Source organism: Rhamphochromis longiceps, linkage group LG22 (genome assembly GCF_057381845.1).
Source record: "Rhamphochromis longiceps isolate RC_006_pf linkage group LG22, R_longiceps_female_GT1.1, whole genome shotgun sequence".
Lineage (NCBI taxonomy): Eukaryota > Metazoa > Chordata > Actinopteri > Cichliformes > Cichlidae > Rhamphochromis > Rhamphochromis longiceps.
Genome location: NC_140577.1, coordinates 23,792,987 through 23,819,584, shown reverse-complemented (window position 1 = coordinate 23,819,584; position 26,598 = coordinate 23,792,987). Strand labels below are relative to the sequence as shown.

Sequence of the window (26,598 nt, the reverse complement as noted above, 5' to 3'; positions counted from 1 at the left end):
TCAGCAGACGCAGTAAACACTTACAGAAGCAAAATACCAATACCGAGCTGTTAGGTCACACAGTATGAGATTTAAAGGAGAAAACAATTCTAATAACAAAAAAAATAAAATAAAAAAACTACTACAGTGTATACAGCTGGAAGTTTGATGGACAGATATAAAAAAAAAAAAACTGATGTATGATGGATTGATGAACAGAGGAAAAGGGAGTCACAGATGGGAAGAGATCTCTCCTCTGCATTTGGTTCAGGGAGTATTTAAGCATCTGCTTCCCTCATTTGTCTCGTTGATGTCCCCTCCGTTGTCTAGGTGATCAAGCTGACATTTGAAGATTTTGACCTGGAGCGAGGCTACGACACGTTGACGGTTGGAGATGGCGAGGTAGTGGGAGACCAGAAGACCATCTTCCACGTGTGAGTGACTCATTTGACCTCGTTTTCTCCTGCCTTTAATCTACCCTCTGTTCCCTAACTTCTTTTAGCTACCCGTCAGTTTCACTTTTGCAAGTCATGTTCCCGGTAATCATATTCTGCCTTCGCGCTCTCTTTCCTCCTCACCTTTGCGGGACACTCGCCTTTTCTTCCTCCCCCCGCGCCCGACAGCACCCGTCTGTCTTCCTGTTCCCCTCCAGCCCTTTTTTTTCCTACGGTTTCTCTTTTATTTCATCACCACCTGATGCAGCAGGGCATGAAAAATAGATGTCGCACCACATTGTCAATCATCTCTCTTTTCACTGTTAAAAACAAGATCACAGCCATGTGGCGCAGCATTGCAAAACTGCATATTGATGCCCCCTAATGGAGTTTGCGCTAGCAGATGCTCCATAACAATTCACAGGATGTTGTTATTAATTGTGCCGAAATTTACCACCTTAATAAAGTTTTTATAGATCAATTTTTATGCAAGGCTGCCGAGCTGGGGTGGAAACCGGGAGGGGGAGGTTGGAGATAAATGAGGGAGAAGTATGCAAAGGAAGGGGTTACTGATGTGAGATCATCCTCACATTCATATTTTTTTGTCTACTTGCTCAAACACCAACAACACACACAGGACAAACACTGAATATGGCTTAATCTCTTCAATTAAAGATTTTCCTCCCTCTCCTCCCCCTTTATGGACTTCTTTATGCTTTAAAAGTAGAGAGAGTAATTGAGTCTTTGCGCTCCTGCACACAAACAAACTAGAACAATTTAGTACTGGAGAATATACTGCAGCTATCAGCACTGTTAAACTCAGGACTATATTTTTTGAGAATCAGTGGTGCAGCCGAGCGCGTGCAGGGTGTAGGGAATTATTTAATATTTTTTTGTAACTTTATGGTCAGAGGCATGTAACCTTAGTGCAGCACAGTCATAAATGTGCTTTATAGGCAGTTAGTCACAACCAATCAAATCCACTCTTTTCATTTCAAGACACTGTGCTCTGACAGTTTAGAATGGAAAGAAACTATTGCAGTGAATATGCGACAAGAGTTTTTCCCATAAGGGAAATAATGTCCTTGTTTTGGATCTAACAGTAACAATTAAAAGGGTGGTGACGATAACAAAAAACACACAAAAACATAAAGTAGGTCATCAACAAGGACAGTATTCTAGACAGTGATTAGCTTACAGGGAAATTATTAGCATACTGATATAACTTGTCTGGGTGGAAATTATATAATAGCCTTGTCTATTATTTTTGACAAGCTTTTTAGTGCTACATTAGACACGCAGCATTTTATACTTTCTCTCACAAGTGCTTAGGAGTTCACAGACATTCAGCGCATTACCAAAAGGCTGTAAAAGAGAACAAAAATCTATCCAGACACTAGTAGCAATCCCACCATCCTACATGTTCTGTCACTAAAATTAGAACCCTTAATCACTTACTCTGCAGCTATACCCTTCCTAATTAGAGTTGGGTGGAATTACTATTCAAATGAGATTAAATTACTTCTGTGGCATTGACTGATCTTGCATTCATTTTGCACTTTGTTGTCTCCTGCTATTTTGAATGTAAGTGTTGGGATAGGATAAAAACATTTCTTAGCTTAATATTCCTTACAAAATTTGTAAAGTTCTTAATTTGTGTAATGATTTAGCAAAAACAAGGTCTCTCTGTATTTTCTAGGTGATGACAAGTCCACAGCTAAAGCACTTCTACTGCTGATTAAAAAATTGCACAAAGATATAGAATATTCAACAGAAAGAAATGTCTTTTTATAAGGTGTATGTTGGCTTTTCTTGTTTTATAGTCTGTCTGGTTCGACTACTCCAGACCTTGTCGTGAGCACCAGTCATCAGATGTGGCTCAACTTCAAAACAGATGATACCAGTGGCTCGTTGGGCTTCAAGGTGTCCTATGAAGGTAAGGTTGCTGTATATATTTTGGTTCTGGCTCATTAACTGCATTTTAAAACGGATTGTTTAACTTTAACCTACTAAGATCCGAACTCTTTCATGGCATGCATTTAAATTTTTCTTTGCTATTTGTGTTGATTGGGACCCGATGAATGTAAAAACAAAGAATTACCCGATTTTATTTTTTTTACTTGATTTTTGTTTCTGACAAAAATGAGATCTACATATGAGGACATTTGTTTTAAATTTTGATAGAACAGTGGCAGTATAATGTCCTCGTAAGTGGATATCAGGCCCTTGTAGGGAAAAATGAAGTATTTCGGTCTAGTCATCGAAAAATGTGATGTCCACATATGTGGACGCCAGGTCCTAGGAGGTTAAATCATCTTAAGAGTAGCATCAAAGGGGAGTCATGTTAATGGTAAAGTATTTTTTAGTGGTTTTGCAGTGAGTCATCATGGTGCGGTGGTACACTGATGTTAAAAAGCAAAAGCAGTCTTTATAGTTAGACTTTAAATCTCGACTTTCTCCTTTTACAGTTTGAAATAGGAGTGGATTTCTTTTTTGATCAGTTACGCTTGTGCGTTGTGACTCACCGCTCAAGTCTAACTATCATATGTCCAAACATAACACATTTTTCTTCAGTTGGCTGCTGGTCTTCCCAGTATGTGTCATCCCAAGTTTAGCTTCAAAGACATAATCATTGGAGTTTATGTATCTGTCTCATATGAGACTTTAAACAGTAATATGACATCGATTTCATCCATTTTCTTCCACTTGTCCAATTCAGCGTTGCAGTTGGGCTGGAGACTGTCCCAGCTGTCATAGGGCGAGAGGTTGCGTACACCCTGGGCAGGTCGCCAATCTGACACAGAGAGACAGACAACCATTTACACTCACATTCACACATACGGCCAATTTAGAATCACCAATTAACCCAACATGCATGTCCTTGGACTGTGGGAGGACGCCAGAGTTTGCAGACAGACCATACAAGCTCCACATAGAAAGGCCCCAGCCTGCCGTGGATTCAACCACAGGACTTTCTTTGCTGTGAGGCGATGGTGCCAACCACAATACTGTCATATCACGAACACAACTAATATATGGATGATATCTAGCAAAAGAAACCCAAACAAACAAACAAAAAAAGGAAAAGAAGAGTAATTGGAACTATAGGAGAAAATTAAGTCTCCCTTTTTGTGTGCGATCTCAGTGCCTCTGTTCTTGGCTCTTGGCAGTAGAGTCTGGAGCTCTCAGGCAGCAACACAACTAAACAAAGAATTAAAAAGAAACATTAACCACACATAAGCAAACAAGTATTTGAGTAGTTTATGGGTGATGTTTGTGTCCTCTTTTCAATTTAATTCAGTTTGAGTCTTTACTGCTGTTTTGCTTCTCTCCTTTGCTCTCTATTTCCCCAGCTACATGTCACGTCTGCTTCCCTTCAGCTCCGTGTCGCACATAGTGGAGCATAGGAGAGATAACGATAATGCTACTAGAAGAATGCTATTAAAATGGAGCCACTTTGATATAGTTATATAATATATTATTTTTTAGAATAAAATGTATTCAAATCATAACAAGGTATGAAATTTTAGACCCTCTGATCTCTGTGTACTTCATGTTGCAATACAAAAAACAACCCTGTTTCAAGACCTCATATTTGCGTTCACTAAACTGGTCATAAACAGTCAGTGGGTCATCTAGCTACATTCATCCTACTGTCTAATACCAGTGCATCTATCTCTGTGTAATTATGTGTCTGTATGTGTGAGCTTTAACAATAGATCAATGTGTGTTTTTGCACGCGTGTTTGAAGATCAGATACAAGTGTGGGTTTGTGAATGAGTATGTGTGCGTTCTGTTTTCCAGTGTGAAAGCATGTGAGTACTGGGTGTTTGCCAAGGTTTTTCTTCTAGATAAGTGCACTGTTTGCCTCTCAGAAGCACAGCAAGTCTTCTCCCTTGCCCACAGATGCTTATTTTTCATCAGTAAAAATAACAGCAAAAGTGGAGCAGCATGCTGAACCAAAGTGTAATTAAAACAATGAGTTCTACTTAATGAAGGGGAAGAAACGCTTTGAACCACTTCACCTCCCAGATTGGAGCACCCAAAATCTAATTTGCATTCTCAATTACTTGTATTTTAAGCCTGATCATCAAGTGTAATTGCAAACACAGTCATACCAGAACCCACACTCCCACCTTACCCATACGTTGTGGGTTGCTCACACTCTGCAGTGGGCTCTGTCTGTTCTGAAAATGCAGCGCTTGCAAAGAAAATCAGTATTAATGCAAATGAGCCTAAAACCCAACCACTGTCGTGCTTTATACTGACAACTGAGGGTATGTGATATGAAACACTTGAACTTCTTGTTATCCAGATGCAAACGAACGCACCAATGGGCTAACACTGAGGGCAAAGCATCATGTCATTTGTATTTTGAGTACTCCAGCCCATTCATTGTGCAGGGCACTAACAGTTTATGATTAAACATCGGATATAATCATCTGTTAGCAAAGCAGCAGTTGAGAAAGCATCTGTTGACAGAATTTTGAATTTTCGCCTCATTGCAAGGTTACCATTATCTTCATGCACTTTTAAATGCGACTGCAATTTTGTAAATACTTTAAATACTGTTGATTCAGTAGTGGAACTGAGAGCCTTTAGAGCCCACTGAGACATTGTGTGCAGTACTGGGTTATACCAATAAACTTGACTAATAAAGTCCTTTTGTCATCCCAGGCCTTAGGAGATTGCAGTGTAGCTGTTGACAGTAATTTGAGTCTGAGTCCCATTAACGTGCCCGGATTATTCTGGAATGTCAGGGAAGGACGACAAATACGCCCTTACATCTCTTCCCTTATTCATGAGAATCAGCAGCTGTTTCGTTCACTTACCACCCTGTGTATGTTGTGTACAAGATGCTTTCATATGTGCAACACACACTTTTATAAATATGTTTTAAACAAGAGACACACACACACACACACACACACACACACACACACACACACACACACGCTCTCACACACACTTCAAAGGATTCTTATATATTGAGCCAATTTTTCCTAAAGTTGTAATTAGAGGGACCCATGAGGCAGAGAGGCCTACGGGTGTAGGGACGAACAAGTGATTGCATGATCTTGTTTGTGTTTGCTTCTTGTGTTTGCGTAACAGCTGGATTGCTCTTTCAGATCTGGTTTCTGTCATTCCCTCGGTTCATTTTATCCTCCATTCTCTCTCATTCTCTCTTGGATTCACCTCAAAACTTGCTTTCAGCATCCCCCCCACCACCCCTTTTAAAGGTGACTTCCACGTAAGATCAATGAGTTGTCTTGTGAATGAGGCTGCCTCAGGACAGCCATACATCCAAACAGCAGTGAGCTCTAAATATGTGTTCTAAATGATGATCATCGTTAGGGCTGAGTATGGATTTATACCCGGCATCACCCCCGGTGCGATTTAAAATCGTATTAGGCCCTGCCATCATTTCCTGGATGGATGAGCTTATTCGCTCTCTGTGTTCCCCCATCCAGATGCCTCAATAGGATGCCTCAGCATTCCCATCTGCAATCTAAGACCTGAGAAAAGTAGAAAAAAAAGAGTTAGTGAATGAAGGCGGCCGCATAAATCTTGCAATAATGAAATTGGCGTGTTTGGTTTTAAGGAAGAAGAGTGGTCGCAGAGGTGCGGGTGTGTTTTGCGCACGAGTCGTGAAGTACTCACATCAGCTCCCAACACGAACGAGGTAGTTTGTCACACAGTAAGTCGAGGAGTACATTTTCAGTGGGGGGAGGGAGAAGCACTTGGGAGATTTGCACGATTAGAAGGTAATAGTTTAGGAAAATAAAGACACAGTAAAGAGACCAAAGTGGAAAACAGTGCATAAAGAGACAGGGAGTTCATTCATGTTGGCGTCAACAAAGGTAAACGTCAAAGTCAGTGAAGGTTTATGCACAAACTGCGTTATCTGAAACAAAGCCCGGACTTATCAGCATTCTGAATTTGCAGAGATTAAATCCATATTGATCTTGTGGGTGGTAAACAAGTGCATTTCCCATAATGACACTTTTGCATAAATGCTTGATGCAGATAATGTGGAGCAGCTCTTATTCTCCATGCGATGTGCCCTTCAGTGTTTCCCGTGAGTTAAAAATGTATTTTGCTACTCCGCTGCAAGGAAAAGGGGGCAGGGAATGTGCTGTTGCAATGGTCCATCGGAGAGTTGGTGCTTAAGCAGCATTGTATTGTATTTCATTGTATTTTCCATTATTTTGACTCCAAATCACCATTTTTACAAACTTCCTCTTTCAGCAAAAGAGATGATTGATTCTAAATTATTGATTAGTGATTCTAAAATAGTCTTAGGTGTGAATGTGTGTGAATGTATGTCTGTTTCTCTGTGTCAGCCCTGTGACAGCCTTGGCGGCCTGTCCATGGTGTACCCCAACTCTCGCCCTATGGGAGATCAGTGTTGGGAAGGTTACTTTTAAAATGTATTCCATTACAGAATACAGAATACATGCCCCAAAATGTATTCTGTAACGTATTCCGTTACGTTACTCAATGACAGTAACGTATTCTGAATAATTTGGATTACTTAATATATTATCATGCTTTTTACAACAATGTGAATGTACTATTGCTGTGTGATTTATTACTATTACTGAAAGTCCGCGACTCCGAACTGTAGTAAAGGGACCTCTGACTAATACGGCGGGGTCCCTGTCGGCTGGTAGCCGAAAAATAGCTTTACTTTGTTGTGTGGGTCAACTTTTCTTGCGAGAGACAGAGAGAGGCGTTGAAAGGCTGCTCCAACGGAACTTATTGTTTTCGGAGGAAAACACGAACACGGTGTACAGTCGAGTCTTAATAGCTTACTTACAACTGGGCTCGTCAGGCTCTCTTCTTGGCTGCAGTGGTTATTATTATATTTACATGCTTCCAGCTCCCGTTTTTCCTCGATGACAACTCGTACCTTTCCACTCCCCTTTTTCTCCCTCCTCGCGCTCACAGACACATAACGTGTATGGCAGTCCATTCTCCCTGCAGCACGGACTACACTGCCCATGATGCTACATTCTTTAGAGCTATGCTTGTAGCGTTCTGCCTGTTAGCTTAGCACAACAACAACAACAACGAAAAGGCGCTCTCTCACCCAGGAAACACACAGTCGCAGAGAGAGAGAGCGTCGCCCTGTAACCATGGCAACCGTAACGCTGCCGCCTGGAACAACAGAACGTAGCTGTCAAACAAAACCCAAACAGTCCTGACCCGCGACAAAATGAAACAGGGAAGTACCGCAGTGTAATCCATTTATTTCAACAAAGTAACTGTATTCTGAATACCACCTTTTTAAACGGTAACTGTAACGGAATACAGTTACTCATATTTTGTATTTTAAATACGTAACGGCGGTACATGTATCCCGTTACTCCCCAACACTGTGGGAGATGAGGATAGACTTAAGCCCCCCCGTTTATCCAGAATTGGATAAACGGAAGAAAATTGATGGATGGAACAAACCAATGGGAGCTATAATCATATCTGTTGTAGTTTCATGAGGAAGAGGATCCAGATTCAGATTCCAGAGGGCGACAAAGTAAAATCCAAATCTTTCATCCGAGTAGTTGTCATACACAGAGCTCAGTCAGCAAACGCAAACTATGCAGACAAGTACATTAGCAGACTTCAAGTCCATACCCAGGAAGAACAAGCTAGGGTCTACTAACTACATTAATAAAAACTTAAATGAATAGTCAGACCTTTACTTTTTAAGAGTACAATGTGACAGGTGACCGACAGAAACAGGGCCATATATACTGAGGATAATGATTAGGTGAACAGATGTGGCAGAAAACTCGCAAGGATCAATAGTAAAACTATCAAACATTACAAACCCCAACAGGAGGGAACAGAACAGAAACGCAAAACCATCTCAGAGCAGGCTTTTTCTCCCTCTCTCTCTGTAGTTGTACTGTGTACACCACAAATTCATCTTTCTCTGCATGACACAGAAATTTGCATAAGTCTGTTGCTTGCTGAATTGTTCTGTCTTATGTATTTACGTCCACCTGCGCAGAGATTGAGCAAGGCAGTTGTGGAGATCCTGGAATTCCAGCTTACGGCAAGCGGGAGGGGACAGGTTTCCGTCACGGGGACAGACTGTACTTCGAGTGTCTGCCTGCCTTCGAGCTGGTGGGGAAGAAGAACATCACCTGTCAGAAGAACAACCAGTGGTCAGCTAAGAAACCCAGCTGCGTTTGTAAGTTACTGGACGACTCCCCTCCGATTCGACGTACACCTTGCGCACACGTGCATGAATCAAACACTGCTCGCAGGGACGAGTACAGGGAGGGCTGCATAATAAATTGTCAGATTATCCTTACAGTTTGCCTTGCAGAGGCTGTGGATTTTGAAACAATAGGAGGGATTATTAGCTAATTAACGCCATGAAAGACAAACACAAAGTGAGAGAATTAGAGGGTGAGGAGAAGAGGGAAGAGAGCTGACCATGCAGATAATACCCACTGTTGTATTATTGATGAGACAATAGAATGGACAAAAAGCTGCAGTGTGCAGATAAACATCACAGAGCTGAATGACAGAGAGCTTCCTGGCCCAAATGTCATTTTGGCTGCATAATGCTATGAAAAAATGGGTTATTTAGTTAACGCTTAACAAAATATTACAGTCATGTTGAAACAATGCAGCCGGCTTGCTTTTGCCGTTGAAGTTGACGCTGTAAATGTGATCGCATGCTTTTCTAACGTACAACTGTTCAATTGTGTGTTTTCATAGTGAGAGAGTCGCCAGTACGTTTATTTTTACCAAGCATCTTATTTTATCCTCCTTTTCATACTTAAATGAGATTTGTTGATTTCTGTTAGGTCCTACTGTCAGCTAAAAGTATAATGTATCCAACTAGGACACCTTAGTAAAGCAAGCATTCTTAATTTGCCTTGTCTTATGCCTTTGATTATCTGTAACCCTTTGATGAGCCTAAGAATATGTGCACGCTCATCTGGATGCTTTTCAGAAGCAATTTTTGTCCATACTGAAAACAAAGTGCGTCGCGTAATGCTCAACATATTGCTCGCCTTATCTCCTGTGCATGTAGTCACCAGAAGAGTGACAAACTGAAGAATTTAGCAATGCAACAGCTGTTTGCACTGACAAAAAATGTCAACCATGGCTTTCAATTAACTGCCGGTGGTCTAGGCAGTCTTGTTGTCTTGTGGAAAAGGGTCACAGGATCTGACTAGTAAGGCACGCATAAGCAATTACTGATAAGACCCCATGAGAAAGTGAACATGAGTGCCTGAATCATCGTTCAAGTCTCACTTTGTTCCTATCCAGACTTAAATGCTAATGTAGTCTGTAGTGTTTTTACACGGTCGACACATTAAATTGCTTGAATAGTGGGGACAGGAAGGTGAACACAGCAAAAGTGGAGTTATTCTAAAATGTAACATGTATTAGGTTGCACGTCGCCCGAGGTTGTTGTCAGCACAGTGGTGGTTATTGGAGTTGTCTCCTTCTTTTGAAATATGTCTACGGCACGTGTGTCTTGAGGTGGTACAGATTCAGTAAAATGAATCAAGTCATAGTGGCTTGTTGTCAGCAAAGGAAATGGAATTTGCCTCTTGTTTTCAGTCTCCTGAACAATTCTCATTTTTATGTTGCTTATCTGTATTTCTTCCTCTCACCCGCTGTCTTTGTCTCGATCTCTCTATCTCTCCTATAGTTTCCTGTTTCTTCAACTTTACCACTCCATCGGGGGTGCTGCTATCTCCCAACTACCCTCAGGAGTACGGAAACAATATGCACTGTGTGTGGCTCATCATCACCAACCCTGAGAGCAGAATCAATCTGGCCTTCAACGACCTCAGCATGGAGAAGCAGTTTGACTTCCTCTCCATCAAGGATGGGGGAAAGGTAGCGCATAAGCGGATGTCCTCGCTTACTTTGAAAGGCTCTTTGCTGACCTGTCTATCAGTCATGGTGCTTGTCAGCAGGAAAAGCAGCCTCTGTAATTATGCGTACAAGCTAAACAACCTTTCTTCCAGTATCACTGGACTTTATCGCTTTATCTGTCTACCTCACTGTAGGATCCTTCTGCTCTTGTTTTGGTTTTTTTAATGGTTTTAAGCTGAGTATAGCTTTGGTCTCAGCAGAAAATCGTTATCTGTCTTTGTCAGGCTGAATCTCCTATCCTGGGGACCTTCTCTGGTGATGTCCTGCCTCCTCCCATAACAACCAGTGCGCATGTAGCCCGTTTGGAGTTCCTGACTGACCACACCTACACAGACAGAGGCTTTAACATCACATTTACAAGTAAGTACCTCAAAGGAGATAAAGTGAAGTCTTTAAAGCTTATCACAAAAGCCCACATTGACTGTTGGATGTTTTGTATTCTCAATTGTTTGTGCATGTTTTCAGTATGTGTGTGTGTGTCTGTGTTTGCGCGCACATACAATAGGGCTCATGAATCATCCACAGTATCTCTGTGCTTGTCTCCCATAGACTGCATAAACTGGCTAAACATTACTTAGACACTCAAAGAAAAATGACAAACTCTCACTTTATTGTCTAAATAGAAACTTGACATCTAAATAAAACCCAAGCGAAGATGTAGCATCTTTACCTGACAGATGCATTTGCACCTGTGCTCATTATATTCTGTTCTGGGTAGCTGCTGACTTCTGAGGAAATTCTAGAAGCACACTGGCTGCAGTTCTGGTAAACCGTTTTTATGGTTATACTTTGTTCTGAGTGTTGGAAGCAGGATTCATTGCATGCGCACTATTGTGTTATGAGCCTGGTATTGAAATTCTTCTACATTACACCAAAGAAAATAACTCGGGAGGGAGCGTCTAACCCTCACTGAGCCGCAAAGTGTCGGGTAGTTAAGGTGCCTTTTGCTAGAAAAAATCTAAATTTTTTCTCCCGTCTTTAATTGAGAGCGCACTCATAGTAGTTTTAAAATGTAATTAGTTAATATTTATCATGCAAATCAAGATTATGAGATTATTAACTAAAACCTAATAAAAGATTCACTAGCTGCACCCACGTCCTCATTTATGTTTGACGGCGTTTTAGTAGGTAAAGGTGAATGGCTTGGACATGAATTGAGCTGCAGTTTGGGGAACGCCTCGAAGGGGACTGGCGGCGGCTCCCGGGCCTGGCAGATTTCCATGCATTAAATAGAAGTGAAGAAGTTAAAGAACTGAAAAGGGGAGCAAGGGTGGAGCATGTAAACGAGAATTAACAGCTTGTAGGACTGGGGGAACCTATATAGATGAGAACTGGAAAGAGCGTGTTCGTAGGCGTGGTCCCGCTCCTGAAATTCAGATACTTAATCTCCAACTAAGAAATAGGTGCCAACCCCCCCCCACCAAAAAAAAAGATGAAAAAATGAACAGAATCAATATAGTGTAATTAGAAACCAAACAATACAGTCAACATGATTAAATATTAAAATATACAGAAAATGTCTACCATGGTTAAGGCCAGATTTGCTAACTCAGTGTGCCAGCGCGACCTGGGTTTTGGCGTTAAAAAAAAGTGCTGTTGGTATTTACGAAGGGAATGCAGAGACAGGATTGCGTGTAGGAGGTGGGAGCTCAGAGGTTTTTGCTGCTGACCCTGTTGCAGTCGTATTTCTGAGAATTCCTTTCGCAAGTTGTAAAATATGGTGAGAGATTAATGAAATCAAGCCTGCAAGCTGATATAAACATAAATACACCGATACTTAACACTGCAAAAAAAAAAAAGCACATCTTGTTTTTTTGCGCATGATATTGAAATAAACCAACTGCCCTCGTTTTTAGTAAGCAGCACCACCTTTGTAAATCATTCATAAAACTAACCACACCTACAGTACGAGTACTGTAGGCACTGCACTCAGACGCTAATTTGCCACATTTAGTCATTTTGAGCCATAGTCTTACATATATGTCTTATAGTATGAATCAGCATTGGCATACAAGTTTTGTTCTCACACTTAACAAAGCCCTGAAAGGATAGCTGCAGCTGGGTTTGTGTTAGGATATTTAAATCAAATCCCCTCCATGACAGAGATCTCTTACTGTTTATTTATATGTTCATTAAATGCAGTGCACAGTGATGCCTGTTTACAGTATACTGTGAAGATTGCTCATCCTGTTTCAACTTAACCTCGGCTCTCACCAAAATATCTCTTTGATGTTAATCTATATCAGCTCAGCAAGGCCAGAATGCTTTCAACCCCCCCCCCCCCCCCCCACCCTTTGCACGAGCTCATTTGCAGACGCGACATCAACCAAGCCCAGGTGCATCTGGAAAGCCACAATGTGGACAACACATGGCGGCTAATGCATTAATTAGCATGCTAGATGAATAAATAAATAACCGTGCCGAACGAATGCCACGAGCAGTTAATTGAAGATGACGGTTTGTTCCTGAGAACAGTGTCATCTAACTGCAGGACGGTTTTTGAGGAGGTTGTGGGGCTGAGCACACAACTTTCATCATTCATGTTAATTAAGGACATGCCAAACTGTATTTAGGCAATTTCTAGCGCGTTAATGAATAAGATATTTGTGATGGATGAGGTGTAGCTGGCACTTGGTTTGGGTCCAGTAACTACAGAACAGGGATTCATCAACACCTACACGCGTCAAATACCTGCATGTGTTTACAAGAGTGAGAGTAAGTGAGAGAGATAGCAGCCGAGGTGATGTATTTGTTTACAGGCCGTGTTTCAGGGTTATGACTCTTCTTGTATGACTGTGTTTCTTTGTGCTCTTTCTACTTGAAATTTCATCGAGAGGCCTGATTGATAAAGTTGTGAGGCTGCATGAAAGCAATTACCCTTGTTTGTTTACCTCACGATTACTTCAGCAGTGTCATCTGGCACTGATGATCTGCATACGGTGTGGTTTCCCACCCTGTAGAATGACTGCAGCAGGGTGAATCAGTGTGACTAAGTGAAACAAATTCCCGCTTGTTACATGCTGGAGTGGCTAAGTGCTGACGGTACAATGACAGAAAAAGTTTTGTCTTGAAACTCAAGCAGTTATTTTGGAGTCTTTACACAGGACAGCATGTGATGTGGATTAATATCAGCAGAATTATAGACAATCTCTTTTTCCATTTCATTATCAAGCAAAGACTTTAAGCAACAGGGAAAGCATTTTTCCTGTTTATAGCTAATGTATTAAGTCTGTTTTTTTTCTAAAGTCTTCTAAAAGCTGACTCTGTACTCGTCACTAACCCCCATCTCTTCTCTGCACTTCCACAAGCGTTCCGCCACAACGAGTGCCCAGACCCGGGTGTGCCGGTTAATGGGAAACGCTTTGGAGAGAGCCTTCAGCTGGGCAGTTCCATCTCATTCCTGTGCGAGGACGGCTTTGTTAAGACCCATGGCTCCCTGACCATCTCCTGCATTCTCAAGGACGGCAATGTGGTGTGGGACAACGCTGTTCCTCGCTGTGAAGGTGTGTAAGAGGGCTCATGTGTACCGTTAGAAGAAAAAAAAACTTCTGATAGCTCATTACCCGGACTGTCCTGGAGGTATAACACAGCTAAACGGGAGAATATATCCTTCTGAAGGGGATTCTGGCCCCCAGACCTTATGCTTGACACCCCTGGCTGTGTCAGACGTGATGTCCTTCAGCCTGACGTACTGTGGTCTGTCGGTGAGGTAGTCGGAGATCCAAGCCACCAGGCAGGGGTCCACCTCCATCCTGTTCAGTTTTTCCTGAAGCATACAGGGCCGGATGGTATTAAAGGCACTGGAAAAGTCAAGAAACAGGATCCTGACCGTGCCTTTTCCCCCATCCAGGTGTGAGTGGGCTCTGTGTAGGAGGTACAGGATGGCATCCTCCACTCCGACACCCGCCTTGTATGCAAACTGTAGTGGGTCCTGGGCATGTTGTACCTGTGGTCGGAGGAGGTTGAGGAAGAGCCGCTCTAGAGTCTTCATAAGATGTGACGTCAGTGCCACCGGTCGGAAGTCATTCAGCTCATTGGGCCGGTTCTTTTTGGGGACTGGGACGATGCAGGATGTCTTCCATAGGGCGGGCACTCTCCCCAGTCGCAGACTGAGATTGAAGACTCGTTGTAGAGGCTCCCCAAGTTCAGCAGCACACGCCTTTAGCATCCTAGGACACACCTTGTCTGGGCCTGCTGCCTTTCTGGGGCGAAGCTTCCTCAGTTGTCTCCTGACCTGATCCACTGTGACACTGGGAGATGTTTGGGAGGAGGGGAGGGGGGGAGATGTCTTGCTGCTGAGAGAGGGATTGGAGGAGGGGGGTGTCATGGTGTCAGGAAGGGGGGGAAGCGAGGGAGGTAGGAGAGTGGGGATTGGACTCTGTAGTGAAGGTGAGGGTGGGGGGGTTGTGGGCTGGTCAAACCTGTTGAAGAAGTTGTTGAGTTCATTTGCCTTCTCCACAGTCCCCCCCACTGTGCTTTTCTTGGTGTTGTGGCCTGTGATGGTTTTCACACCATTCCAGACCTCCCTCATGTTGTTCCTCTCCAACTTCTGCTCCACCTTCCTCCTGTAGGTGTCCTTTGCTTCCCTCAGGCAGCGTTTCACCTCCCGCTGTGCTGCCTTCATCTCCTCCTTCACTTTGCTCCTGAAAGCCTTCTTCTTCATGTTGAGGACAGCTTTGACTTCCTGTGTTACCCACGGTTTGTTATTAGGATAACACCGTACCGTCTTAGCAGGGGCGACCGTGTCCACACAAAAGTTGAGGTAGTCTGTAAGACAGTGTGTCGCCCCCTCTATGTCCTCACCATGTGGGCTCAGGAGCACATCCCAGTCTGTGTTGTCATAACAGTCCCTCAGAGCATCCTCCTTTTCTGGGGTCCATCTCCGGATGGAGCGCGTTGTGACCGGCTGCCTTTGGACGAGGGGTGTGTATTGTGGCTGTAGGTAAACCAGGTTGTGGTCTGACTTCCCTAGTGGGGGGAGGGGGGTGGCTCTGTATGCATCTCTCACATTAGCATACAGTAGGTCAATTGTCCTGTTGCTCCTTGTGGGACAATTCACAAACTGGTGAAAAGCAGCCAGAGTAGAGTAGAGTCCAGTGTGGCATGGTTAAAGTCTCCAGATATAATAATGAAAGCCTCGGGGTTTTGTGTCTGAAGTCTTGCTGTGACTGTGTGTATTTTCTCACAGGCAGCTGTTGTTGTGGTTAGAATAATAAAAAATTCTAACACACACACACACACAAAAAAAGTTCAAAACTAAGTTCAGAATACGCCTTGCAAAAACAAACTAAGGAGAAAAAAAAGAGATTAAAAGAAATATCTGTACCAGTTTGGACTTTGATGTCCCAGTCCCTCTGAATGCTTCTGCAGTTCTTATCTCCCAATGGTACTACCCAGCCAGCTATTTGCCTCAAATACCGCCAAAAAAAAAAGAAGTTTTTGTCACCTCTTGTATACAAACGTTAGCAAACTTTGAATCGCGAGTAGTAGTTTTGATGGTATAGCTAGCTAAGTATGCAAAAATGTTATAAAATAATACTAATAATAGTAATAACTCCACCTGAATTAGATTTTTCTCAAATAGTTAAAGGAGATATAGTTAATTACTCCATTCTCAGTAACTTTATGTCAGTGACAGCTGAGCTCAAATTGAAGCTGGTGATGACCCGGAGGCTTTGTTCTTTCCAGTTTGTGATGCAGCGGCCATAATTTGCTTATATAGAGAGAGCTGAACAATCATCTCTGCCTGACTCAATACTCAATGAACTATCCCCAAGAAGTAGTTTAGTTTAGATAATACTCACCATTAACTAGCCGCTTTAAGTGCAGTCACCATGGCTGGAGCTCCAAGGGACTTAATCAGGTTCTCTGTCTGTGATACGCAAACGAGGCACCACTATTAAAACATGTCACAACCCCCCACCACCCCACCCCCGTGTGCCACAGCAGTTTTGTGTTCCTCCATCTATCATACCCCTGCGTTTGTAGCCTAATGCGTTTTATAGATGTCCTTCAGTATGCTGAGTTGGCTGATTAAATCATTCCACTTCAAAGGGAGCGAGGAGCTGGCACAGTAACGAAGCCGTCCACTGTGCCCGTGTGCTCTGGTTAAGGATAGGCAGTTAAAAGGAGATGCGGCAAAGAGAGCTGTAACAGAGATTAGGGTGCAGGAGAGGGGTCGGCGCACTCAAGTGTCTTTTGTGCTAGCGATCAAAGACGTCCCATTTCGTCTTTTTGATGGGAGAAGGGCTCGATGATATGTTTAAAACCCTGACTCCTTGCATAGGTGGCACACAAATGCGTAATAAATGCTCATGTGCACACAGACACGCAAACACTGACACGCGTGTTCCGGGAGAAGCGGTTAACCTTGAAGCGCGCTGTCACCAGCTTCCATAAGATAAACCTTGGCAGCAAAAAGAAATGGGATGAGCCCCAGCTGATGCATGGGAACATCTGTGGGCAATGGCATACATCATCCAGGATAGACGTGCATTCATTTTTTATTTTTTAATCTGTTCTTTCTCTACCTCTATTTCATCTCTCTGTGTTAGCCCCGTGTGGAGGGGATCTGAAGGCTCCCAATGGAATCATCCTCTCCCCTGGCTGGCCAGAACTATACAAGGAGGCCCTTAACTGTGAATGGATCATTGAGGCTCCTCCAGGCTACCCCATCAAGATCATCTTCGACAAGTGAGTCACCCACATAGCAACTGCTCTTGTGCCAGCACTTTCTGTTTTCTCATAACAGGCTTGGATTTTTATTGCTTTTACCTTCTCACTGTATCACTGTGTTCTTATATCGTTATGTCTCACTTTAACCTCTCCCAACGCCTTTCCTTTATCGGAGTAATGCAGTAGATCTAATGCACTTCAACACATCCACCAACCAGGATAATACTGCTTTATTTACTAAAGTCCTTCAGAGGGGTTTGATGCTTTCATTTGATATCCTGAGCCCTAAGTACGCAAACACACACAATGCAAAGGGCTATGTAAGTTGAGATGGTCTGTCAAGAGGGACTGTGGAAATGGGAGTGGATGTAATTTGTCCTGATGTTTGAGAGAGAGACAGTTGTAGGATCAAATGCTACATCAGTGTTTCACTGAGGCTCATCTTCGCAAACCCGGCTCATCCTGAGCGCTTCCACGACAGCGGGCCATGCAAAATGAATAGCGCGTAAATGTTTGTTGCTCTTTAATTTTTATGTAACATCAATAAAATATCACAAACCGCTTCATTTAGATGACACGGTTCTGAAACTAAGCAATTTATTCACGCTTTGAAGATGAAGTGGCTCAGGCAACAAAGACAGAAACACACATACATGCTATTGAAATACTGTATACACCCACCAAAGCCAAATGTCTCAGGATTCTCCAAAAGCAGCATCACTCGCTTTTGTACAGTTACCACTGTTATTACACTGACTGGCTAAATGTCAAAAATACATTTTTAGATGGGATTCTCTACATTGCCTGTTTTTGGTTAAGACCATATTGATTCATTTACTTTACAAATTGTTCATTTCATCAAGTTTTATCCAGCTAGTCAAGCACAGATTAAAACATGAAGTGAAAATGAGCTCTTTGTCCACTCTTGATCTCTTTTCCCTGATAATTTAGCAGAAGGCAAATATATTTATGGAATATGAGAAACCTTATTTTTGATACAATCTACTAATGCAGATCTTACCTTTAAACTCCCGTCTGTTCGTTTGATATTCTGCTTTCGTGCTGCTTAATTTCAAATAAATGCACAGAAGTCCCAGTGGATATGTCACTGTTGTGTGATGGTGTGGAGCTCCAGGGCAGGCTCCACTTTGTCTGATTTGTAACCGAGCTTTGCATTTATTGTAGATCTGACTTAATAATGAAGACGATGAGGTTTGAATTGAGATGCTCATGTAAGACAGACTAGTTCACATATACATTTTTAGCATGATTATGATTGTTTAGTTCTTTATTTTCCCATTTCATTAATTTCAACAATCATTTACTAAAGGCATACATTATTGTCTCGGATCTTGTGAGGTGCAGTCAAAAAAAGCTTTGCTTTGTGTTTTCAGGTTTCGCACCGAGGTTAACTATGATGTCCTCGAGGTGCGAGATGGACGTTTTCCCTCTTCACCACTAATTGGCAGTTACCAGGGCACACAAGTTCCCCAGTTCCTGATCAGCACCTCCAACTTCCTGTATCTCCTATTCACCACTGACAAGAGCCACTCTGACATTGGCTTCCGTATACGTTATGAAAGTAAGGGCCTACCACGTTTGAACACAGTGACACAGGAAGCAGTTTGTTCACTTATGCACCACAGACGCTAAAAGAAATACATCTGTTGCATATACAGTGGGGGAATAATTATTTGTTTGCTCACTTATTAATAAATGAGCAATCTCTAATTTACTGAAGAGAGACAGAATATCAAACAAAATCCAGGAAAACACATACATAAACATTATAAATTGATTTGTATGTCATTGAGCGAAATATGAATTTGATCCCCTACAACCAAGACCAAGGAGCTGTCAAAGGACATCAGGGACGAAACTGTTGTCCTGCCAAAGGCCATTAGCAAGAAGCTTGGTGAGAAAGTGACTGCTGGTGCTGTACTTTCCTCATGGGGTGTGGATGATCATGAGAAAGGTGGTGGATCAGAATAAAACTACACAGGAGGAGCTTGCTAATGATTTGATTACACCTGGGACCAGAATCACCAAGAACACCATTGATCTCACGCTACACTGTGATGGACTAAAGTCTTGCAGCACTACCAAGGTCCCCCTGTTCAAGAAGCCTCATGCACATGCGCAACCTAAGTTTGCCCATGAACAATGATTCAGAAAAGGCTAGGGAGAAAGTGCCAAAACTGAGCTCCAATCACCTGCTGTGATTTGAAAGTTGAGTTGAAACTATGAGTTGAAACTATGAGTTTCTAAGCAGCAGCCACGAAACCTAAAAGATTTAGTTTCTGTAAACAGGAGTGGACCAAAATCCACCTGTTGACCAACTACAGGAACTACAGTCTTACTGACTGTTCGCCAACAAGGGTTTCTTCGCCAAGTATTAAGTCATGTTTTTTGATCGAATACGTATTTCACTCAATGACATGCAAATTGATTTAAATAACCTTTATGCAGTGTTGATATTCTGTCTCTCTCCATTAAAATGAAACTATCATAAGAATTAGAGACAGTTTGTTTCTTTGGAAGTAGGGAAACTTTCAGATTCACCATGGGATCAAATAATTGTTTCCCCGACTGTAGATTGTGTAACCTATTTTCTGTACTGCACGTGTGAAAGCTATTCAGTTTTGGCTGTAGATGTAAATGTAAATTCACCACGATGCCACTGTTATTAGAATACGCATAATCAGAAAGAAAATGGGTTTTTCTTTCATATATTTCTGCCCTGACATATTGCCAAGCTCGAGACTGTATTTACACTCCCATGGTTTCACACTTACACATTTCTACCTAGCCTCGTTCCCACCTTTGCAGCATATACTGGCAACCTTTTCCACTTTCTCTGTGGCTAAATCTTTGCAAAGCTTCAATAATTCACTATAAGCACAACTTCACCACGCGAGGTGGAGCGGAAAAGTACTTTGAAAACTTCTTATTGGTTCATTTCTGTGGAAAAATGATATTCGTTTGAATTATTTATAAGAATCGTTTGATAAAAGTAAACTGCCCTTCAACATTTGTTGACCTCCTCGTAACCCGTTATGATAATTACACTTGTAGGTGAATTCGGAGCCTTTTGTGTCTGCCTCTGATCAAATGTCATTTATTTTCTCTTCACTCTGCAGCCCTGCAGCTACAATCAGATCACTGTGTGGATCCTGGCATCCCCGTCAACGGGCAGCGACACGGGAACGACTTCTACGTCGGAGCTTTGGTGACATTTAGTTGCGACGCAGGGTACACGCTTAGTGACTCTGAGCCATTAGAATGTGAACCCAATTTTCAGTGGAGTCGCCCCCTGCCTAGCTGTGATGGTACGTTCCATAATATTGACCTAGAAATGAATGGTCCCCCTGCCAGATTTCTCCCCACTCATAAATGGGATTAAAGCTAAAGTCATTGTTGTGTGTTGTTAGAGATGAAACATGAGAAATCATTTTAAGCACTTTGCTTCATATTGCATCACATTTAAATAGCTATATATTCCTGAGTTATTATAAAATCCATATGAGATGATAACATTTCTTTCAAGGACTCTTGTTTTAGACTTTAAAAGTTTCTGCTTCATTTCATCAGAAATGTTTTATATGTGCGGCAGTGAACATACCCTTTGATGTTTCCCTTTTTCCTCGTCTGTAAATGCTTTTATATTTAAGGACAGTATTGATTCTCCCGTCCTGTCTGTAATGATATTGTTAACATCCACTCGGTCTTTTTGTGTGCCATCTTGAAGGGCACATCTTGGAAAATGCATTCATCCACATTGGAATTGCACAGACGGTTTTAGCATTTATTTATTTATTTTTGGGGAACGTTATTTCTGTCTTCGTGTCCTCTCTGATTTTGCTTCTGCGCTCATCTCTCTCCTTCATCCATCTTCCACTGTTTCCATTCGTCCCGCGTCACCAGCATTGTGTGGAGGTTACATCCAGGGCAACGCCGGCACCATCTTGTCTCCCGGCTTCCCAGACTTTTACCCGCATAACCTGAACTGCACGTGGATGATCGAGACCTCCCACGGCAAAGGTTAGCAGAGAAATTCTGTGTCGACACATGCGGCAGTCAAATTCAATTTCTGTTACAATGTCATTTCCCTCTACTGAGTGGCCTTTTTATTTTGCCGAACAAGCTGTCTTTGTAAGGCCGGGCTGCTGAGAGGCTGGCCTAAGGCTACGGCGCCATGGGATGATTCTCCAGCCTTTGGTCGAGCACTCATATCAAACTGACTGAGCCTTATTTGCAGATGCTTTATCTGCACAGGTGCAGCTGTGTTTGGAAAAGGATAGGGAATTTGTACTGAATGTGTTATGATATAGAAAATATTGTGTTTTCAATGTTTTTTTTTCCACCTTCATGATTATTATGTATGTGATGTTTATTATTATGCATATATAAGTTATGTAAAGATTTAAAAAACCCAAACATTTCAACAATGGCTCTTTCATCTCCTCGTATTCAGGTGTCCAGTTCACCTTCCACACCTTCCACCTTGAGAGCCCTCACGATCATTTATTGGTGACAGAGAACAGCAGCTTCTCTCAGCCACTTTGGAGGCTGACGGGCTCCACCTTGCCTCCGCCTCTCAGCGCAGGGCTGTTTGGAAACTACACAGCACAGATCCGCTTCCTGTCTGACTTTTCCGTTTCGTATGAGGGATTCAACATCACCTTCTCTGGTGAGAATAAATTTAGTTTTACGGATTTAAAGCCTTCTGAACTGTTTTTTGTCCTTTTTTGTTTGACTTCACAATTTTAAAAAGTACATTTTCTGCAAATGAATGAAAACATATGCCATATCAGATAAATATAGGACAGTCTGCTATGAATTATCATCACTTTTTCTGTAATCCTACTCATTTATCGTGTACTTTCACTGGTCTGGTTCGGCCTTGTTAAGATCAAAGTGGGCTGCATGTGCCCCAGAACGTAAAATCTCTGCTTTAGAACATTAATCATGCATTTCTTCATGTATTTTTAATAATTATGGTTTCTGAAAAAGTTATTGATACAAACAGTCCTCTGGAAATCTGTGATTACATGTACTCAAGAATGAATAGTAAAATAGGTTAACACCAAGAAAACGGACTCATTTTAAATGAATAAAGTAGAAACGAGCACTAATGACCCTTTACCTACTGAAAGCATAATTTACCTCCTTTGTTCTCACAGCATTTCTAGATTTGAACATTAGGACGCCGAAGAAAGAGATTCTTATAAAATCTAATGAGATGTTATTGATGGCTTAAAATAGCAAGTGTGAATTCTTATCAGTGGCTGAATGGACGAAAGATTTAATGTTTGGAATGGTTTCATTACTTGCAAAATCCCTTTGAAGGCTCTGCTTGAATAATCTTAATAAATGACATATGGGCTTCTGATCCTTAGACGTGAACTTGGGTTTAGAAGAAAAGTGTCATATTTCAGAAGGTTTAGCCCTCTTTTACTTTTTGAAATATTTTCTTAACTTTCCTAGCATGACAGAAGTCTTAATTAGCCCGTTTCACACATTTACACATCGCAGATAAAAAGCCCCACACAGACAAAACTGTTATTACACTTTCTTTACTTGCCAGTGCTGAAGATTCATACTTTTTTCTCTCTATTTTCCAGATTATGATTTGGAGCCGTGTGAAGATCCTGGAATTCCACCTTACAGCACCAGAAAGGGATTGCAGTACGGAGTGGGCGATGCCCTCATCTTCTCTTGTTTCCCAGGTTACCGACTGGAGGGTCCAGCGAGGGTGGTCTGCTTAGGGGGCAGGAGGCGGGTGTGGAGCTCCCCTCTGCCAAGGTGTGTTGGTAGGTGGTCACATGCTTTATTTTGGCTTTTGTCACTTCCCCGCCTCCCCACCTCTCTAATCTCCCAATGCCATGCCAGCACATTAGCCTTCCACACACCCCCACAATTAAGAAATGTACAGAAGTGTCAGTCACGTTAGACAGCGAGGCATTCCCCTTTCAAATCTCCTCATTATCATCCCTCCATACACACAAGTTTTGTCTCTTCGTTGGATAGCTTCCCAGAAACTGAGCTTTTTTTTTTACTTTGTCCAAATTACATAGTGCCACCGTTCTAATGAGGACAGCATTAAACAGCTTAAATATGTTAATTATTGATCGTGCTTGTTGCTAATGCATGTGAAACATGTTGGGTCAGACTGCGAAGATGTAGGTCAGTGTGTTGATTCTGTGATGCAGCAAACCTTAATGGGCATTTAGGCTCTGATATGAAAATGAATTCATCTTAATGCTCGTAACGATAATGATAGGTGCATCAGTGACCATGGCAATCGTTGACCTACTTGTGTTTGTCCTCAGCGTGGCAGCTTTTAATAAACTAAAAGCACCATTAAAATGGAACTTAATGTGGAAACACTGGAAACTGCACGAATTACTTTATTTGCACATTCAATTTATTTTTTGTGTCTAAACTCGGAACGTAATTGGAACCGCAGATAATTTAACACGCTGCTGAAAACGAGCAATTAGACTCGAGTGAATAGCGTGATGGTGACGTCACAGTGCATTTCGGTTAATACATGATTTGTTTCTAAATGTTTGCTCGCAGAGTTTAGGCGTGTGTAAAGTAGGTCAGTCAATTTCCTGACAAAAACCTGCTCGCTCTGCTTTCTGTTTAGTTGTCTGAAGCTTTGGCTGCTGGTTTTCGGTTTGCCCTCCAGATGAATTCAGGTCTTTGAAGGATGGCACCAGAGACACATTTTGATATTTTCATACTGCTATCACTCTCAACCTCATTTTAGAAACTTGATTCTTCTCCACATGCCTCCAAGACAGCCCCATCACCTTACCTCATCTTACTTGGGTGCATTCTCAAAGTTAAAAAAGGAGGGTGCCTTTGTGGCCATTTAAATTCTGGCTGCCATTTTTTTAAGAGAAAACTTTGTCTTCCCCCAAGTTTCCCCCCCTGATGTGATTCAGAAAAAGTAGTTTTCAGATAGAGCTGAAATTAGTGTTAATCATATTCAGATTGCAGTGTGATTATGATGATGTGCCACTCAACATTCAGGTTTAGTCAGTGACCATATTCCTCTCCCCATCACCTCTCCCATCTCCCCGCGCATGACAGCATGAATAAATACACTCGGAGTTTCAAGCATATAGCGATTGACATGTCCTCTGCTCTCTCCAACACCACCACTACCACCACCTCTTTCTCTCTCTCTCTGTCTGTCTCTGCTCTCTTACTTTTTCTCTAGCTGAATGTGGTTCATCCGTGACTGGTATGCAAGGGGTGCTGCTCTCACCCAACTACCCCGGTTACTACGGCAACAACCACGAGTGCATCTACTCCATCCAGACGCAGCCTGGCAAAGGCATTCAGCTACGGGCACGGGATTTCAGACTGGAGGAGGATGACATACTCAAAGTGAGAGGGTGGTGGGAGTTGTATCCTCCCCGTGTCTGTATGACGCCTTGTTAGCATATCTGCGTGCGCGCACCTGCTTCTCCTAATTCCAATACTTCCTCCCACTCTCTCTCTCTCTCTTCCGTCCAGGTCTTTGATGGAAGCAGTAATAAGGCTCGCCTGCTGGGGGTGTTTACAGGCAACGAGCTGCTAGACACAACCCTGAACTCCACCTCCAGCTCTATGTGGCTCGAGTTCATCAGCAATGCGGATAACACCACTAAAGGCTTTGAACTACACTTCACCAGTAAGTAACTCACTCTGTTGTGCACACAAATACAATGTACTTTTTTTAAAAATTCAGAGTCTTTTGAGTGTAGTTTGTGCTTGCTTTGTCCAATTTTTTCTTTGTTGCCTTTGGCGCATTAAAAGCACAACAATTCTTTCTTTCTTCTCCGTCCGAATTTGCCTCTTTTTTACCTCTCGCTCTCTGCTAAAGGTTTCGAGCTCGTGAAATGCGAGGATCCAGGTGTTCCCCAGTTTGGCTACAAGCGGGAGGACAAGGGTCATTTTGCAGGGAGCATCGTGTCTTACAGCTGTGACCCGGGCTACACCCTGAAAGGTCCTGAGGTGCTCACCTGCCTGAGGGGCGAAAGGAGGGCTTGGGACAGCCCCCTTCCACTCTGTGTTGGTGAGTATGATCGTTTTGAATTTGGCTGGAGATTTTTGAAGTTTGAAGTTTTGAGACAGCAAAGACTTTAGCCAACTGGGTGCTCTGTTTAGATTTGCACTGCATTTTTATAAGTTTGTTTTGTTTTGTTTTATTTAACCCAGGTTTTTGACATCTTAACATGCTAAATTCAACTGTTGCATACATGAATAATTACGTACTTCAATGCAAAAATAAAATAACTAAGGCTGAAAAAACTGCTTTCTGTCAGACACTGTTGATGCACACAAGGTGTCCTTTGGTGCCGGTGCCATTATGTACCAGACATAGCAATGATGGACATAGAGAGATAAGTTAAAGCGGTACCAGTCACTTGTTTACCCTCTGGAAGACTTTCATTTGTAGGTAAAGTTTTTGAGGGGGGGTTGTTATTTTGAGTAGGGAGGTTTGCCCGTCCTTTTTATTTTCACTTTCACTTGCTGGTTAAATGGTAAATGGACTGTTTCTTAAATAGCACTTTCTTACTCGAGCACTCAAAGTGCTTTATACAACATGCCTCATTCACACTTGCATTCATACAAGCACATTTTTTCTACCTCTGAGTTCTTTCTATCTAGCATATACACTCCAATCAACACAGTAAAAGTGACTTCAAGTTTAATATTTTGGAAAAGGATACTTTGACATGCAGACTGGAGCAACCGGGGGTCAAATCAACAACCTTTCGATCAGCGGGTGACCTACTGTACCTCGTGAGCCAAAGCCACCCCTGAAGCTACGTTAGTTTAGCAACCAAGATTACTTGGTAAACTTTAGGAAAATATTGTGATTTCTATTAAAATACTTCCAACTCAGTCCTAATGTTGTTAGGGGCCATCATAGCTGTATCTCAGCATCAGTGGTCTGTGAGAATTTGGGGGAATTTCAGGGACATAAAAAAGTTATTTGAGCAATAAGGAGTAAAAAGAAAAAAAAAAGCTATTTAAACAATGATAGACATGATTGAGTGATCTGGAGTGAAAAAACTAAAACTGTCTCAGAAATGTGGTGAAGTGGACCTATAAAATATAATATAAATAGATATGTTTCCATATTCAAGTGCAGTGTGTAAGAGCATGACATGTTGTGTAGTATCACATACTTTTGCATCAGTCTATGATATCATGTCTTTGTGTAATTCCCTTTTCTTCCATTGCTATTTGTTACAATATATTGTATTAAAATCAGGCAAAGATTTCCAGTTAAAGTAGCATTATGTGTTGCATCCTCATATATTACAGCATTTATCTGTGTTTTCTTTATAGTTTGCACGGCTAATCCAAGCCGGCTTCAGTTTTTTTAGCTGATGTATGACCTAGTTCCTCTTCCTAATAACAATGTGAATATACCAGTTTGGAAAAAAAGCTCTGTGGTTTGTTTTAGCGCTGCTATTCTGGGGCATCCATTTGGTTGCTTTCCCAGCAATTCAGTGCATTATCTCATCCAAAATGACTGTGCTCTATTTTTTCTTTTTATATTCCTATTGCATCATGATTGCAAATTCCCCCT

The 26,598-nt window shown here is 42.0% G+C and overlaps 1 protein-coding gene across 1 annotated transcript in view; it reads left to right on the top strand.

The window, feature by feature from the left end:
* The window catches only part of csmd2 (CUB and Sushi multiple domains 2), a 290,206-nt gene that overhangs the window by 160,155 nt on the left and 103,453 nt on the right, over positions 1–26,598 (top strand). The window contains exons 11-25 of the mRNA XM_085395216.1: positions 310–413; positions 2,237–2,349; positions 8,431–8,613; positions 10,096–10,286; positions 10,550–10,685; positions 13,634–13,828; positions 16,880–17,018; positions 18,395–18,582; positions 20,141–20,329; positions 20,925–21,041; positions 21,475–21,690; positions 22,625–22,813; positions 24,232–24,401; positions 24,531–24,687; positions 24,880–25,071. Of these exons, the coding sequence (XP_085251342.1) occupies positions 310–413; positions 2,237–2,349; positions 8,431–8,613; positions 10,096–10,286; positions 10,550–10,685; positions 13,634–13,828; positions 16,880–17,018; positions 18,395–18,582; positions 20,141–20,329; positions 20,925–21,041; positions 21,475–21,690; positions 22,625–22,813; positions 24,232–24,401; positions 24,531–24,687; positions 24,880–25,071 (2,479 nt within the window). The remainder of the gene's footprint in view (positions 1–309; positions 414–2,236; positions 2,350–8,430; positions 8,614–10,095; positions 10,287–10,549; positions 10,686–13,633; positions 13,829–16,879; positions 17,019–18,394; positions 18,583–20,140; positions 20,330–20,924; positions 21,042–21,474; positions 21,691–22,624; positions 22,814–24,231; positions 24,402–24,530; positions 24,688–24,879; positions 25,072–26,598) is intronic.